Source organism: Ahaetulla prasina, chromosome 3, assembly GCF_028640845.1.
Source record: "Ahaetulla prasina isolate Xishuangbanna chromosome 3, ASM2864084v1, whole genome shotgun sequence".
Classification (NCBI taxonomy): Eukaryota; Metazoa; Chordata; class Lepidosauria; order Squamata; family Colubridae; genus Ahaetulla; species Ahaetulla prasina.
In genome coordinates, this window is record NC_080541.1 from 184,202,039 (window position 1) to 184,220,713 (window position 18,675).

At 37.3% G+C, this 18,675-nt stretch overlaps 1 protein-coding gene across 3 annotated transcripts in view; it reads left to right on the plus strand.

The window, feature by feature from the left end:
- Positions 1-18,675, plus strand: part of BLTP3A (bridge-like lipid transfer protein family member 3A) — a 68,687-nt gene that overhangs the window by 26,395 nt on the left and 23,617 nt on the right. For 2 of the 3 annotated variants that reach the window (XM_058177544.1, XM_058177545.1), the window contains exons 3-11: positions 2,267-2,305; positions 5,463-5,554; positions 8,113-8,302; positions 8,569-8,709; positions 9,758-9,928; positions 11,971-12,142; positions 13,007-13,093; positions 13,859-14,029; positions 15,013-15,167. In XM_058177544.1, coding sequence (XP_058033527.1) covers positions 2,267-2,305; positions 5,463-5,554; positions 8,113-8,302; positions 8,569-8,709; positions 9,758-9,928; positions 11,971-12,142; positions 13,007-13,093; positions 13,859-14,029; positions 15,013-15,167 — 1,218 coding nt within the window. The remainder of the gene's footprint in view (positions 1-2,266; positions 2,306-5,462; positions 5,555-8,112; positions 8,303-8,568; positions 8,710-9,757; positions 9,929-11,970; positions 12,143-13,006; positions 13,094-13,858; positions 14,030-15,012; positions 15,168-18,675) is intronic. The other variant, XM_058177546.1, reaches the window with a different exon arrangement.

Genomic DNA, 18,675 nt, shown 5'->3' on the forward strand with positions numbered 1-18,675 from the left:
TCTCCTTGATCAATTTCCATTCATTGTTTCTTGTCCTGCCCTCTGGTGCTTTGGAAAATAATTTGAGCCTCTCCTCTTTGTGGTAGCCTCTCAAATACTGATATCATGTTCTCCCTAGTCCTTCTTTTCGCTAGACTAGCCAAACCCAGATCCTGCAATAATTTTTCATATCTGACACTTTCATGCATAATTAGAGAGATTATATTTTGTGGTCATACTTGTACATTAATATAAAGAACACAGTGTTCTCTTCTTGAAAAAAAATGCTGTAGGCTTCTTTGGGAATTAAATTAATTTTTCGGTTGATGTAAGCAAGTAATCATTTAAGCACCATTAGAATTGGTGTTAGGGTTAGAAGCTTCATGAAAAATGAATTGAAAGATTTATTAATAAAAATAGTATAGCCCTGACCTTTTTCTGCTAGAGTAGCAAAATCAAGTCTTCCTGCTGTGTTTTCTTGAGATAAGGATTAATAATTGAAACATTTTAAGAAAAAAATTAATTTGTAACTTCAGAATTATCTACTCAGTTCAGTACATGCACAGATAAACTATTTGGGTTTGTTTTTGTTTGTATGTTTTTCTTTGTTTAGCTTCTGCAACTTTGTATGCTTCTTATATGCATTCTTTCCTGACATAAGGTCAATATACTTGCTGATAAATTAATATATTTATTTATTTACAGAGCTAAGTTCAAACAAGTTACAGTAATAAATGATTATGCTCAATATTTAAGGGCACATAAAAATTTCTTATGCAGTGGGCCCAGGACCCAACTTTTAGTAAATGTAGGAAAGATGTACATGACAAACAACAAAATTATGATTGTAACAGAATATATTTTATGTTCTCTGCTATCTTCATTTTCACTGCTGTTATATAAACCACTGGAAAACAATAAAAACATTGCAATAAGTTATCATTTTGGCCTATATGTTATTTACCTGGAAATTAATTGCATTTATTTACTAATATTTTCTTCCAAAATTATCTTGTCCTTGTTTGGAAGAAGACTAGTAACTGGTAAATGTATATATACCATATGTACTGAAAAAAGGGAAGAACAGGATAAAAATTAGCTTTCACTGGTTTTAAAATGTTGTTCTCTGATTGGAGTTTTAGTGCTTAGCAAGCTTTTAAAGCAGTGGTCCCTAATCTTTTTAGCACCATGGACCAGTTTTGTGGAAGACAATTTTTTCACAGACCTTGCGGGGGAGGTTCGCTTGCTTGTGTACTGTGACCTGCTCACCTCCTAACCCGCGGACCAATACCATGGACTGGTATTGGTCCGCGGCCCGGGGGTTGCGGATCCCTGTTGTAAAGAATAATATTTTGTGAACTTCATTACATGTCCAATGTTTTGTGGAACTTGTAATAAATCATTCTAAAGTTTGACTTAGGTTTATAGTTTTTAAGACCATTATCAATTTGTATTAAACATTTCTTTGCACTTTCATTAGTACTGGGAGGTGGGTGATTAATTTGTGCCTTTTCACTACAGTATGCTGGTGGGTCAGCTAATCCTCTGAAACCAGCTTTCACAAGTAGGAGAATTCTGATAGGATAATTTGTGATCTGTAGAGGTAGGCTAGGAAGAAAGACTGCTTGAGGAAGGAGAAACATTTCTCACACCTGCTTACTTTTCTCTGGTGGGAATAGTATCCCATAAACAATCTCTTATTTGCAGATCAAGCAACCATAATAAAACTAACTGTATGTGTGTTGTTGTTTTGACAGAGACCACAGATGTTTTATATAATATATTGCTTTGAATATCTCCTTAGAACAGTGCACTCCAAAGTCCATATGATTTGGACATAACTAATTAGGTGTTCTAGAATGTGAATTTGTACAGTAGCAGTTTGAGGCATAGCCATCAAGTTCTATTGTCTGAAGTGGCTGCATCATTTCCCGTAATAGAAGGGCTGACATTGGTAATACTCTTTCAAGAGCAGAAATGTTTTAATTAACGTAATCTATAAATAATACTATTTTTGTCTTGAATGTACATTTGACAAAGTACTAGTAAGCATCAAAGTTCACAGCACAAAACATTACTTTATTTCCTTTAGCAAATCTGCATTTGTATGCAGAGTATTTAATAAGGAATGGTTTTGTTTTTAATGATTGTGTTTCCCTGCAGCAAATTTTGTCACGCTACTTTTCGGAGCAAATATTTTTTAGAACTGATCTTGTTAATACCACCCTAACCCTATTTAATCCTTGCAGCATTTCCTGTTTATTTAACATTAGTTCTGTTGTTTCAGATCCAGTGGACTAAGTTGAAGACTCACCCAATCTGTCTGGTAATGTCCTTGTTTATCTCCTGTTTATCTGTTAGTACGAATTTGTAATCTAGTCTATGTCTTTAAAAAGCATTTATTTTTAAACCTAAAAATAAGGGTGGATAATACTAAAAATAAGGGTGGATAATACTGTCATCTATGATCTGTCATAGATCCGTTATAGTTGTAAGCATAATTCTGTGTAATTTCTGTGATGAACATATAAATGTTGGAAGTAATTAATATAGTTGAAAAATACACCAATCTTTCTCTTAGGTTTTCAGCATTGTATTTGTAAGCCTTTTTTGCCATCATAAGAATCCAGTTTTGAGTGGAAACCTTGCCATATACTCCTGTAAAAAATGTGAATTGATAGCATTTTACATGTATTATTCTGCTGTCCTAAGCTGCATCTGATATTGTATATGAGTAGACTCACCATACACTTATTGTGGGAATGAATTTGAAAAATGTTTGAAAGAAAATTAAGGCCAGTGGCATTGTTTGGGTTGATTAAAATGTTCAGATTTAGAACAAAGTTCTTTATACATTTTCATAATTAATCTGCAATTTATTACCACCAATATAGTAATGATTGCTAAATTAGATGACTTCAAAAGAAGATTAAAAAATTAATAGAGAAGAAGTCTAATGAGAGCTATTCATATTGGAGACAGTATGTCTCCAAATACAGGTTGCAAGGGAACAGTGGCAAGAGACTTGTGGCTTCGTCTCCTGATTGTGAGCAAGCCAGAGAAACCTGTTTGGCTGCTGTAAGAAACAAAATGCTGAACTAAGATGGGCCTTGGCCTGATTCAGCAAAGCTATTTTTATGTTGTTAATGACTGAATTTAAAGGCCCTTCTTTTTTCAGGTCCCATATGACAGTCTTTGTCATTGCTTTAGTTGAGGGTGATTTTTGAGGATGTGAAACTTAGTTGGCTTCTAATTTATGCTAGATGTTTTTGAATAGTAACCAGTGGTGGGTTTCAAATTTTTTTACTACCGGTTCTGTGGATGTGGCTTGGTGGGCGGGGTGTGGCGTGGTGGGCGTGGCAGGGGAAGGATACTGCAAAATCTCCATTCCCACCCCACTCCAGGGGAAGGTTACTGCAAAATCCCCATTTCTTCCTGATCAGCTGCGACTCGGAAGGCAGGAATAGATGGCGGCAGGCCCAGTCAGAATTTTTACTACCGGTTCTCCAAACTACTCAAAATTTCTGCTACCGGTTCTCCAGAACTGGTCAGAACCTGCTAAAAACCCAACTCTGAAATTAATAGTAATGATATATATTAGTGTGGGGGATAGTATGTTCATTTCTAAATAGAAAGCATGTTGAAAACTTCAGCATATGAAACAATCCTAAATAGCTTGAAACTAGTGACAAAAAGGTAAGATTTTACTTTTACCGATGTTAAGCCAGGTTAACATTGTTTACTGCTAACGAATTATAAATTGATAGTTTTGCACATCAAAATCAGTCAAAAATGCAAGGGCCGCGGTGTGGCTCAGGCTGTAAGATAGCCTGTTATTAAACACAGCTGCCTGCAATTACTGCAGGCTCGAGTCCCACCAGGCCCAAGGTTGACTCAGCCTTCCATCCTTTATAAGGTAGGTAAAATGAGGACCCAGATTGTTGGGGGGGCAATAAGTTGACTATGTATATAAATATACAAATAGAATGAGACTATTGCCTTACACAATGTAAGCTGCCCTGAGTCTTCGGAGAAGGGCGGGATATAAATGTAAATTAAAAAAAAAAAATCACATTCTGGGTTAGGGCTGGCAAACTGGTTTGTTGCACGACTAAAGGTTATATCCAAAAGTGAATTTAGTCGTTTATTTTGACAAATTCCTAATCTGGTTTGTTCAATGGTTTTCTTTATAACTTTGCTTTGCACCTTTGTGGATTCATTAGAAGCTACATTAAGACAGAAAAACAAACCAGAAATCGACCAGGATCTTACAATTAGTTCTGTTGACACATCATGCCAAGCTAAACCACAGTCTAGTCCCATGATGGCGAACCTTTGATGTTCCCGCGTGCTGGCCTGCGTGCCGGAAGTGGCACACAAAACCATCCAGCACAGGAGCGGCAATACCCGGCAGAGCGGCGGTCCATCGCACATGTGCGAGCCGGCACCCAAACACCCGGATATTGGCCTGGAAGAATAGAATAGAATAGAATAGAACAGAATAGAACAGAATAGAATAGAATAGAATTTTTATTGGCCAAGTGTGATTGGACACACAAGGAATTTGTCTTGGTGCATATGCTCTCAGTGTACATAAAAGAAAAGATACGTTCATCAAGGTACAACATTTACAACACAATTGATGGTCAATATATCAATATAAATCATAAGGATTGCCAGCAACAAGTTATAGTCATACAGTGATAAATGGAAAGAGATTGGTGATGGGAACTATGAGAAGATTAATAGTAGTGCAGATTCAGTAAATAGTTTGACAGTGTTGATGGAATTATTTGTTTAGCAGAGTGATGGCCTTCGGGAAAAAACTGTTCTTGTGTCTAGTTGTTCTGGTGTGCAGTGCTCTATAGCGTCGTTTTGAGGGTAGGAGTTGAAACAGTTTATGTCCAGGATGCGAGGGGTCTGTAAATATTTTCACGGCCCTCTTCTTGATTCGTGCAGTATACAGGTCCTCAATGGAAGGCAGGTTGGTAGCAATTATTTTTTCTGCTGTTTTTCGACAAACAGCTGGCCCTCGCACAGGTGTGCAACATCAACCTGGAAGGTCGGGTGCTGACCTGCACGTGTGCCGGAACTCTGCTCTTCCGAGTTCCACTGCCCCCACACGTGCGACGGCCAGCTGACAGGTGCGCATGTGATCACAGGAATGTGGAAGAGGAGCCAGCGAGGCCACACATTCTTCGTGGGATGGTTTCACGTTTCGCTTCCGGCACGTGTGCCGTAGGTTCGCCGACACTGGTCTAGTCAGTAGCTAATCCCAAAATATTTACTCCATTTATAGGCTTGGCTAAGAAAAACAAACTTCATCACTATTAGTATGAAGTGTAACCCAGTAACTAGATTAGGAAAGAATTCTTATTGTTTACCCCCTAGTATTTTTTAATTAATTTCATCTTGTTTTCTCCTAGTTCCTTCCATGTACTTTCATTCCACTTCTCCATGTTTTCCTCTTTGTCGTTTCACAGTATTTGGATAAAGTTGAAGTGGAGATGCGAACATGTGAAGAGCCCAGACCGCCCAATGGCCAATCTCCCATTGCTGTTGCTTCAGGACAGAGGTAAATTCTGCTTCTAATTTTTTCGTAGTGAGCTTTTTGGTGCAATCTTTGCTTTTGTAGTTCAAATGGTACTTGATGCAGTGGTGTCTGTAGCGGGTTTTTAACAGAGTTAAAAATGGCAGCTGCGACCAGGCAATCATAGCCTCATCTTTTTAAAATACATTTCCCACTTAAAATAAGATGGACTTTGATTGCCTTGTTATGCATGTTAATTTGAAGCCTATAAGTATCAAGCAGATTCCCCCTTCAAGTTTTTTTCTTGATATCTTCCTCTTGTAGCTACTCTCATATTTTCCTATTAAGATGCAACTAAGAGAAGCATCTATTATATGGATGGAACCCAGATTACAGTTAATTTTCCCAGATGTTGGATGGGCAATAAAAAAAATCTTGTTGGCTTTTGTTTTGTTTTGAGTTGCTGAAGAAGAAAGAATGATTTAAAAGAAAGCATTATATTTTACGGCTCTGGAATTGTCTTTTTGAAAAGAAAAATCAAATTTACATACATGAGATATATCACAGCTGTACTAAAGCTGGGATTATAGCATATTCATTTTGGGAACAATATTTAACAAAAGCCATGCAATATATAATGTGCTTTGTGTTTGCTTGAAGCATTAATTATAGCAAAGAAGATTTTTTAAAAACAAGCCATATGATTCTTGCCTCTTTTGTTATTGACTTTTTTTGTTTTTGTTTACATTTATACCCCACCCTTCTCCGAAGACTCAGGGCGGTTTACAGTGTATAAGGCAATAGTCTCATTCTATTTGTATATTTTTACAAAGTCAACTTATTGCCCCCCCAACAATCTGGGTCCTCATTTTATCTACCTTATAAAGGATGGAAGGCTGAGTCAACCTTGGGCCGGGCTTGAACCTGCAGTAATTGCAGGCTTCTGTGTTCTTAATAACAGGCTTTACCAGCCTGAGCTATCCGGCCCCTATCTTCATGAGATAAGCAAAGTTTATTTGTTTGTGGATGTATGAAGATGTTTAATATTCTGTTTAATATTTTTAATGATTTTTTTTTAAAATGTAATTAATAAAATTGAAAGAAAATAATCTAGCTATCTGTCCTTACCTAGAGATAACATAACTTTGCATAAGCCTAGCACATTTCCAAGTTACATGCTTTAATGTTTAAGATGAGCTAAAGCATTATACTCTATTTAAAATTATTTCCATCAAGATACACTCCAAGGCCTTCCATGCATCATTTGAATTATGGCAGCTTCAAGGATATAGTGTCAACCCCACCTGGCAGCAAAGTGATCTTCGCTTTACCCGAATCACTGATTCACATAAGGGAGAGGTAGGCCCATAAACAGGTGTCCTTATATTTGGAATGCTTTCTGTAGACTTGCAAAGATTTTAACAGTTGGTTACCATTTTCGTTGCTCTGCAGATCTTTTTGATTTCTGTAGTTTGCCACAACCATTTCGAAATAAACTAAGTTGCTTGTAATTTTTTGTTCTTTCTTAAATTGCCTGTTTCCTAATCTATACTTTACAACACTACACTAAACAACTTTAGGATTATTATTTTTAAATTTTGTATCCCTTGCTTCCCTCTGGATAGGTTTTAACATTTAAAGAACTCACCTGGCAGACTCTTCGAATCGAAGCTGATGCTACAGAAAATGGAGAACAAGATCCCCTCACTACCCCTCTAAGACTTATTACTAACCAGGGCAAAATCCAAATATCACTTAAGAGAAAGGTAAGTATATATTTTGCTGAAAAGTATTGGGTAGAATTATTAATATAACTTGAGTTCAGGTAATATGCATAATATCTTTTAAGACGGCAAGAGGAACCCCATCTTGCTCCACGCACTTAAAATAATAAGACCTCCCTGAAAATAAGGCCAAGCACTTATTTTGGGGTTCAAAAATATAGAAGACAGGGTCTTATTTTGGGGAACAATATTTAACAAAAGCCATGCAATATATAATGTGCTTTGTGTTTGCTTGAAGCATTAATTATAGCAAAGAAGATTTTTTAAAAACAAGCCATATGATTCTTGCCTCTTTTGTTATTGACTTTTTTTGTTTTTGTTTACATTTATACCCCACCCTTCTCCGAAGACTCAGGGCGGTTTACAGTGTATAAGGCAATAGTCTCATTCTATTTGTATATTTTTACAAAGTCAACTTATTGCCCCCCCAACAATCTGGGTCCTCATTTTATCTACCTTATAAAGGATGGAAGGCTGAGTCAACCTTGGGCCGGGCTTGAACCTGCAGTAATTGCAGGCTTCTGTGTTCTTAATAACAGGCTTTACCAGCCTGAGCTATCCGGCCCCTATCTTCATGAGATAAGCAAAGTTTATTTGTTTGTGGATGTATGAAGATGTTTAATATTCTGTTTAATATTTTTAATGATTTTTTTTTAAAAATGTAATTAATAAAATTGAAAGAAAATAATCTAGCTATCTGTCCTGACCTAGAGATAACATAACTTTGCATAAGCCTAGCACATTTCCAAGTTACATGCTTTAATGTTTAAGATGAGCTAAAGCATTATACTCTATTTAAAATTATTTCCTCCTCTACAGTGAATATGGATTTGCAGAGAAGGTTGTGGAAGGTATGTACATTATTGTCAATTCAATTACCATCAAGATACACTCCAAGGCCTTCCATGCATCATTTGAATTATGGCAGCTTCAAGGATATAGTGTCAACCCCACCTGGCAGCAAAGTGATCTTCGCTTTACCCGAATCACTGATTCACATAAGGGAGAGGTAGGCCCATAAACAGGTGTCCTTATATTTGGAATGCTTTCTGTAGACTTGCAAAGATTTTAACAGTTGGTTACCATTTTCGTTGCTCTGCAGATCTTTTTGATTTCTGTAGTTTGCCACAACCATTTCGAAATAAACTAAGTTGCTTGTAATTTTTTGTTCTTTCTTAAATTGCCTGTTTCCTAATCTATACTTTACAACACTACACTAAACAACTTTAGGATTATTATTTTTAAATTTTGTATCCCTTGCTTCCCTCTGGATAGGTTTTAACATTTAAAGAACTCACCTGGCAGACTCTTCGAATCGAAGCTGATGCTACAGAAAATGGAGAACAAGATCCCCTCACTACCCCTCTAAGACTTATTACTAACCAGGGCAAAATCCAAATATCACTTAAGAGAAAGGTAAGTATATATTTTGCTGAAAAGTATTGGGTAGAATTATTAATATAACTTGAGTTCAGGTAATATGCATAACATCTTTTAAGACGGCAAGAGGAACCCCATCTTGCTCCACGTACCCCAAAATAATAAGACCTCCCTGAAAATAAGGCCAAGCACTTATTTTGGGGTTCAAAAAATATAGAAGACAGGGTCTTATTTTTGGGGGAACATGGGTATCAGTTTCAGGCAAAAAGTTGAAAATAAATATACAAATAGGATGAGACTATTGCCTTACACAATGTAAGCCGCCCTGAGTCTTCGGAGAACGGCGGGATATAAATTCAAATTTTTTAAAAAAAATTGTGGTCATGTGATCACCGGGCAGTACAAACAGCTATAAATGCAGGCTGGTTGCTGAGTACCAAAAATATGGTCATGTGACTGCAAGGGGAAGGCAGACATTGAAACTTCTAATCTGGATTGTAATTTTCAGGGTCTGTCATAAGTGACCATAAGTGAAAAACTATATGTTGTTTAAAAAAGTGTCTGAACAGAAACTTGATAAACTAAGTTTTAATAGGTTTTAAATAGTTGTTAAAGGGTTGAGAGGAAAGCCTCCATTAAATGCTTAAAGTATATAAGTGGTAGTCTTCCAAGTAATATGAAGTATAACTTCTTACCTGAGCGCTCGGTTCATATTTACAGCCACTCTGGGCAATTTTTCTTGTATTTCCCAGACTTTTTTTTTGAACAGCAGTTTATACCATGCATCTTTTTAAAAATTTTGTATTCTTAACTCACATTATTAAGGAAGCCAGTTTATTCTATAAATACATGTTGAAAAATAATACAATGCATTTCGTTTAAAGTACTGTGAAATATTGATTGCTCCTTTCTTTTTCAGATAAAAGTGATATATTTTATTGTGTTCAGAGATTAGGAATTAGCCCCATTTGCTAACTTATGGGGAAAATAATTTAAAGATGCTACCGAATGAAGCTGCTTATTTTGGGGAATAAATAAAAACACTTTCAGACAGCGTGCTGATCTTTTTCTGTTTATGAGCCAGACAAAGGATTGCAATGTGATGGCATCTAAGCTCATGTTCCTTCTTGATGACTTGTTGTGGGTGCTAACTGACTCCCAGCTGAAGGCAATGATGAAGTATGCAGAGTCCTTGAGCGAAGCCATGGAGAAATCAGCTCAACAGAGAAAAAGTTTGGCTCCTGAACCTATCCAAGTAAGCACCTTTAACACATGTAGTAAAATATGTTTATTCTCTCTCTCTCTCTCTCTCTCTCTCTCTCGTTCATGTGATATTGTTGATTGCATTTATGTCTCAGTAGAGTAAGAATTGGCTTCCTGATAGTTTACACAACATAGGCAAAATTAAAGTTATATTTTAAAAGTTTAAAACATTTTAAACAAATGTTTAAAAGAAACAACTCCTCCTCCTATCCAGTCAGTCAGTAAGAAATGTAAAGATGACTGAGTCTTAACTAGAATGCTTTTCAGAACGGCTTGGTCTTCAGCATTTTCCTTGATCGTGTCATGGACAGGTCAGACTGCGCTCTAATAGGAGGCCGTTCCAGAGAGCTGCTGTTGCTGCTAAAAGGCAGCAAGATCTGACCTCAGCTCCTTTTACTTCCCCAAAAGTGGGAAGTTAAAAATAGCTTCTCCTGGGATGATTTAATAGATTGGAACCAATTTTGATGGGAGCAAGCAATCCATCAGATTTGCAGGTGTCAAACCACAAAGGGCTTTATAGCTCACAAAGCTTTAATTTGCCAAAATAGCGGAAGCATAGATATTTAGGATTGGATCCAAATTGGGCATTATGTGAATATGAGACAAATAATAATATTGTTTTCTCTTCCTCCAGTAGTTTACTATGTTGCTTCTCATACGATTACATAGTAAACTGTACAAGTTAAAGACCAGTTGTTCAGTCACCATTAAAGTTTCAATGGCAGTGAATGAGTGGTGTTTGCAAGGTCCTGCTATTGCTCCATGGTGACAGGATTAAGATTCAGGCACTTGGCAACTGGTTCGCATTTGTGACAGTTGCAGCCTCTCATGATCAGGTGATCGCCATTTGTTATTTTCCCTGTTAGCTATCTACAAGCAAAGATAATGGTAAGCTGGCAGGGAGGGTTGCTTTACTTTGCCACCTAAAGACAGTGAATGTTGACTCAGCGTTGTTGACGTGGCACAGTATTTTGCTTTATTTAATTAGTTATTTAATCAAGATAGCTGCCCAATCATCCGTAGGCGGTATTTTTTTTTAAGAGTAATACAACACATATACATATAAGATTGTATCAAGAGAAAAACAGTACCATAAAAAAACAAGCACCAAGCGTGGTTACAAATATCTTTTCCCAGTGCCTGACTAGAAAATCATATCTTTGTGGCTCTTCAACATTAGATAAATAAAGAACCCAGCAATTACCTTAAAATGAAAAAGACTTTTGTGGAAGACATAGAGACAAATTATCAGGGAAGTGTAGAGGCCCAGAAATAGTTGTTTTTAATTTTCGCACTAGTAAGCTGCTTAAATGTGGGTGAACAGTATTAGGTGTTAGGTTTCACACACCTGATTAGAGAACCATATTCAAGAATACAATATTCATCAATGGTTCCTCATCTAGGGCAGGGTCAAGTGAGATGCAAGAATCATTCCTGCATACTGTGTTCCTCAACATTTTTATTAATGACTAGAAGGAGGAAGTAGAGATTCATATTAGCAGATAATTAAAAATCAAGCTGCATCTGGAAGGCTATAGATTCTAAAGTCTGAGCCTTTGAGGCTGGGTGGTTGATTAGATGTGAGGCACAGCTATTCTTTCATTCATATTTCCTTGGCTTCAGTCACGATCTCAATAATTGTTATCCTGTGATAAGACGGGGAGACAGTAAATTTTATAAATAAATAAATAAATGCTCATTGTCCAGTGTGGGTTCGCTATATTTTCTATATTGCAATTTAGGAAACAGGTATAATGACCTCCCTCTCCCCATCCCACATTGCCCCTGCAAAAACAACAACAATAACAACAACGGTCTAACATCCTAAGATCCCTGTTTTCCATTTTGGCTTTCTGTTTACTAATATTCATTCAGGGATTTGAATTTGAAATCCTGCCTTAAACTAATGCATTTCAAAGACTATTTTTCTGTTTCCATAGGATGATTTGAGGTCTTTTGATACTATGCCATCTCCATTGTTCCTCTTGGGTTCTTTATAGGTGTAAATTAGCACTTAATTTTTCTGTATTACAGATCACACCTCCTATTCCCAGTACCCAACAGTCTTGGCCCCAGTCATTTGGCAGCACCCATAAAGCTATCAGCCAGTATTTTGAGATGTATGATATGAAAGAGTCTTCCTATCACCTTCTTATTTCCCGTCTGGACCTTCACATCTGTGATGATAGCCACACTCGAGAAACAGGTAGCTTTCCCTGGGCTGAAATTGAAGGATCAGTGTGATGGGTGGGGATTTTTTTTCCCCTAGTGACATGTGCAGAAATTTTAAGCAAGTGTTCCCGCTTGGTTCCTCTTTTTCCTCTTTCTCTTTCCTCATTCCAGCTTTTTTATAAAATTGTTTCAGTAGTAAGAACTCTGTTTTGAGCTCATGGGCACATATGGAATGTTAGGTACAGTTACAATAAGAATGCTGTGGGGAATTCTGTATTCACAAATGAAATTGTCAACGAGTGAAATGGCTCCGCGCCATCTCCTGTCCCCACCCCTCATACCATGTGTTCTTCCTTTTTATTTTTGAGGTACAGATGTTTCTTCCAAACAATATTAGGCTGCAGACACATTCCCATTTTTTTAATGGAGCCCAAGTAGCTATGGCCTACATTGGAAATAAAATGTTAAAGGCCGATGCTTTTTAACACAATAGCTTCATATTTTTTTGTTTGTTAATGTTAAAAAAAGACTAATGTAGGTAGAGAGACCTGCAAGCATTAAGGGAGGTTGCTATAAATATCTTTATGCTAATGGGTATCATTCAGCTTAGTTATATAATTAGATAACTAATTAGAATATGCTATAGGATAATATTTTGAAGAATCTAATGAAAATATTTTTAAAACAAAAATCTCAATAAAAATAAATGTTGAGGGATTTATATATTTGACATTGTTTTTTTTAAAAAAATCCAAGAGATGAGACCTAATTTATTTATGATTAAAACAATGTATATTATTCAGAGTGTTGCATTTTAGAATATCTATTCATAGTCTATTTGTGTAAATTGGCATACAGCAACCAGGATTTGTCTCATTTTAATTCCATTTTACCACAGGTGCTTCCAAACATGGCATAGTGGGAGGTGCAATGCAATTAACTTTTAGGAAGATGGGCTTTGACTATTATCCTTTCCACTGGGCAGGTATGTTGCAAAATTAGTGAGATATTGCATAAGCACTAGTATTCTATTACAGCAAGTGAAATGAGTGTGGCAGGAGGGAAAACACAGGGGATATTGTTAGCTCTTGTCTAATCTTGCTGCAGTGGAGAAAAGCTGAACATATAGCCCATTCCTGAAGAAGCAGGAATAGATAGCACAGCTATCAATGACACTTTTCTTAAATTAAAATACAATCATATTGCGATGGGAGGAAAAATAGGAAATTATATCATTCTTTATACTATTTTTAAAAAAATTGTAGGGGCTTTATCACTGGAGGTTTTTAAGAAAAGTCTGGACAGCCACCTATCTGAAACGGTATAGGGTCTCTTGCTTGAGCAGAGGGTTGGACTAGAAAACCTCCAAGGTTTCTTCCAGCTCTGTTCTGATTAAAGGTGGGCAGATAATATTTCCTTTAACAGAGAAGACATCGAGGGAAGCAACATTACTGAGCAAAACTATGAGTAACAAATATTCATTTATTGTGCACAAATTCCATTAGAGATAGGAATGGTTTTAAGAATGTGTTTTGGAATCAAATGACAACATTTGTCAAACTACAAGGGAAAACAGACTATTACGTCTTAATCAATTTTCAGATAGGAAAATTAAATGTACAGTTAACAACAACAAGACCAACTTGGTTGATCGGAGAGATCCAAATTAGAAGTGTGTCTTCAAAAATGAAATGAGCTGGATGACAGAATTATTGTCATTTTGTCAATTTAAACTCCCTATTTTATTCAGGTGATAGCTGCAGACATTGGGTGCGATATTGTGATGCCATGGAGACCTGGGAACAATGGGCAAAAAAACTAGTGAATGAATTCCAAAACAAGATGGGAAAATATAGTGAAGAAATAAGTTCTACCTTCTTTAAAACTGCAGAGAAGGAATCTCCCTTGAAAAAGAAACAAGGTAACTCAAGATTCCTTATCAAGGTTTTGCAGCTGCAGATGGCTGGAGGCAGCTTTCAGAACAAACATACAAGTTTTAGCAACAAACATGACTTGGTTAACCATTCAAAAGAGGTTCTTCAGATGTGCTCCTATATTTACCAGAGCACCTCTTTTGATTACTTGGCTCTTCTGTATTTGCTCACTCAAAACCTCATTTAACTTCTGAATACTTCTGAATAGTGAAGACAGGGCAATTTTTGCCATATAAATAAACTACTGTTGAAACATCCACATTGTATTGTGCTACTTATGTGTTTCATTAAAAAGTGAAATTTAGGAATAGGGATGGGGTACAACTTATGATATGTCAAAAATAATGCATATACATTTAGTGTAACTGTACTTAAAAACACCATTGTGTTTTTTGAAGCAAGTAGACTTCCTCTTGTTTCAAATGGAATGCTGATGGTTCTAATATTTTAAGAGCTTATGAAAGCTAAACCCTGGAATCTATATCCGATATGTATATATTGTTATATAAATATGTGTTTTCCATTTGACAATTGTATCCTGAGAGCAAATGCACCACTGTCTTCTGTATGTATTGAAGGTGGGAGGATAGTTCTGAAGTTTTGTTGCTTACAATCATTGTTGAGTCTTAATGATAACTTCTGCATATTTAGGTATTTTAAAATATTCTCATTCAAAAAGCCTTCTTCTGCTATTAGTTAAGGGAAGGACACTACCAAAGAGGCAGCTATGGAAATAACCTACAAATAAGGCAAGCTATAACTTCTGAGTCTCTGCTAATGACTGTTTTTTAAAGTAGAATTTTCAAGCACATAAAGTTCTACATTTGTTGCATTCAGTATTGGTGGTTCAGTAGTTTTCATGCCAATAAAGAACCGAGGGTGAGAAAGGCAGAGGAAAAAGTTTTAAGGATTTCTTTTAATGGCTAAAAGGAAGAATTTGTTCTGATTATTATGATCATTTTGCTTTAAGATGCTGTTTCTAGTTCTCCAAAAACTTCTACAGAGAAGGGGTTACATCAAGCCAGCACACCACCTCATACCCTGCTAGGACTCCAACGGCCTGCATGGAATAGACTCCGATCCAGTTGCCTGGTTGTTCGAGTTGATGATCTGGATATTCATCAGGTAAAGTTCTAATATTTATATGGAAAAGTGAGTATCACACTGATATGTTGCCTCGTCTAAGTGTTTGTTGCTATTGATATGGGACAATGCCACTTAAATAAGAAATCAAAGCATTTGTAGATAGATGCAGCAAAGCATTTTTTATTGGCATACAAAACTAATAGTGGTCACTGAGCTTTTCTCCACACTGGGCATCTTCTTCCCCTCCAAGAAAGTTTTAGTTTGACTGTTTTGTTTAATATGCACTTAAGAATCATATCTAAGAGTAGATAATTATTTATCCCAGTGATCCTATCCAGTGTCATTGGTGGGGCATGATGGGCCAGACCAGAACAAGGGATCGTTGTTGTCTTCTATAAATGTGATTTCATCCAGTAAGATTTGTAAAAGCTTAAGACGATTTCTTAAATGTCTTCCTTTCAGAGCCAAATCATAAATATCTGCTTACTTATTTTTGATTTTTAAAGAAGAGATAACTAAAAACATATGTCTGATTAATTTTTTTTAAGTTTATTTTTAACTCGCATCATCACAGATCATATTTTATGATTTTTCACATTTGCCTTAGAGTCTATATTTCAACTTTATAAGAAATTAGATTTTTAATATTGATCTAATTCATGTCAGTCTCTAATTCTGATTAGTGATTTATAGTTTACTTTTAGTTTAAAGAATAGAATAGAACAGAACAGAACAGAACAGAACAGAACAGAACAGAACAGAACAGAATAGAATAGAATAGAATAGAATTTATTGGCCAAGTGTGATTGGACACACAAGGAATTTGTCTTGGTGCAAATGCTCTCAGTGTACATAAAAGAAAATATACCTTCATCATGGTACATCATTTAACATTTACAACACAAATGATGGTCATAGGGTATAATTTAACACTTAATGATAAGCAACAAAAGTTACAGTCATACAGTCATAAGTGAAAAGAAATTGGTGATGGAACAATGAGAAGATTAATAGTAGTGTAGATTTAGTAAATAGTTTGACAGTGTTGAGGGAATTATTTGTTTAGCAGAGTGATAGCCTTCGGGGAAAAACTGTGTCTAGTTGTTCTGGTGTGCAGTGCTCTATAGCGTCGTTTTGAAGGTAGGAGTTGAAACAGTTTATGTCCAGGATGTGAAGGATCTATAAATATTTTCACGGCCGTCTTCTTGATTCGTGCAGTATACAGGTCCTCAATGGAAGGCAGGTTGGTAGCAATTATTTTTTCTGCAGTTCTAATTATCCTCTGAAGTCTGTGTCTTTCTCGTTGGGTTGCAGAACCAAACCAGACAGTTATAGAGGTGCAAATGACAGATTCAATAAGTCCTCTGTAGAACTGGATCATTAGCTCCTTGGGCAGTTTGAGCTTTCTGAGTTGGCGTGGAAAGAACATTCTTTGTTGTCCTTTTTTGATGATGTTTTTGATGTTAGCTGTCCAATTTAGATCTTGCAATATGATAGAACCTAGAAATTTGAAGGTTTCTACTGTTGATACTGTGTTGTCTAGTATTATGAGAGGTGGAAGTATGGGAGGGTTTCTCCTAAAATCTACCACCATTTCTATGGTTTTGAGTGTGTTCAGTTCCAGATTGTTTCGGTCGCACCACAAGGCTAGTCATTCGACCTCTCGTCTATATGTGGATTTGTCATTGTCTTGAATAAGACCAATCACTGTTGTGTCATCTGCGAACTTCAGTAGTTTAACTGAAGACCACCTGACGGCCGTCTCCAGGAGAGCTTTCCACCAGGTTCGCCTGGTGCGCCAGTTGTGCCCCTTTCTAGACCGGGATGCCTTGTGCACAGTCACTCACGCCCTCGTGACGTCTCGTCTGGATTACTGCAATGCTCTCTACATGGGGCTCCCCTTGAGGAGCATCTGGAGGCTTCAGTTAGTCCAGAATGCGGCTGCACGGGTGATAGAGGGAGCCCCTCGTGGCTCCCGCGTGACACCTATCCTGCGCAGACTGCACTGGCTACCTGTGGCCTTCCGGGTGCGCTTCAAGGTTTTGGTGAACGTCTTCAAAGCGCTCCATGGCATAGGGCCGGGCTATTTACGGGACCGCCTACTGCTACCGAATACCTCTCACCGACCCGTGCGCTCTCACAGAGAGGGACTCCTCAGGGTGCCATCGGCGCGACAGTGTCGTCTGGCGACGCCCAGGGGAAGGGCCTTCTCTGTGGGGGCTCCCGCCCTCTGGAACGAACTCCCCCCAGGACTCCGTCAACTTCCGGACCTCCGAACCTTTCGTCGCGAGCTTAAAACTCACTTATTCATCTGCGCAGGACTGGGTTAGTTTTTAAATTTATGGGTTTTTAATGGGTTTTTTATTATTTATCCTAAATTTTTAATCTCGGCCAATTGAATAAGTTTTTTAATTGTATTTTAATTGTATTTATATTGTAATATTATTGTGTATTTTTATCTGGCTGTGAACCGCCCTGAGTCCTTCGGGAGAAGGGCGGTATAGAAATTTAAATAATAAATAAATAAAATAAATAAACAGATGAATCATTGGAGATGCAGTCTTAGTATACAAAGAGAAGTGGGGAGAGAGCACACAGCCTTGGGGGGGCCCGTGTGCTAATTGTACAGGTATCTGATATGATCCTGCTTGGCTTCACCTGCTGCTTCCTATTTGTTAGGAAGCTTGTGATCCACTTACAAGTCTGTTCAGGTACCTGTAGCTGGTTTAGTTTAGTTAGAAGAGTGTCTGGAATGATGGTATTGAATGCTGAACTAAAGTCTACAAAGAGGACCCTTGCATAGGTCTTTGGAGATTCAAGATGTTGTAAGATGTAATGTAGAGCCATATTATCAGCATCATCTGTTGATCTATTTGCTCGGTATGCAAATTGCAAGGGGTCTAACAGCGGATCCATGATGGTTTTCAAGTAGGAAAGCACTAGCCTTTCAAAGGCTTTCATGACTACAGATGTTAAAGCAACTGGTCTGTAGTCATTCAGTTCCTTGATGGTGAGCTTCTTCGGCACTGGGATGATGGTAGAGCGTTTGAAGCAAGAAGGAACATAGCACATCTGTAGTGATTTATTGAAGATATGGGTGAAGATGGGGGCCAATTGGTCAGCACAGACTTTTAAGCAAGAAGGAGTTATCTTGTCTGGGCCTGGAGCTTTTCCTGGCTTTTGTCTGTGAAATAGGTCCTGCACTTCCTTTTCTGTGATCACTAGGGGTTGTGAACCCAATGGGATGAGGTCAGTTGTAGGAGGCTTGGCTGTTGTTGGTGTGTCTGAGATGGGGGTTGTGGAGAGTGGTTTCCTTTCAAACCTGCAGTAAAACTCATTCAGGTCATCTTCCAGATGTTGATTACCTTCAGCCTGGGAAGGAGGTTGGCCATAGCTGGTGATATTTTCAAGAGATTTCCACATGTTTGCTGGTTCATTTGCTGAAAACTGATTCTTTAGCTTTTCAGAGTAGCTTTTTTTGCTGCTCTGATCTCCCTTGTTAGTACATTTCTGGCCTGATTGTACAGTATTTTATCACCTTTTCTGT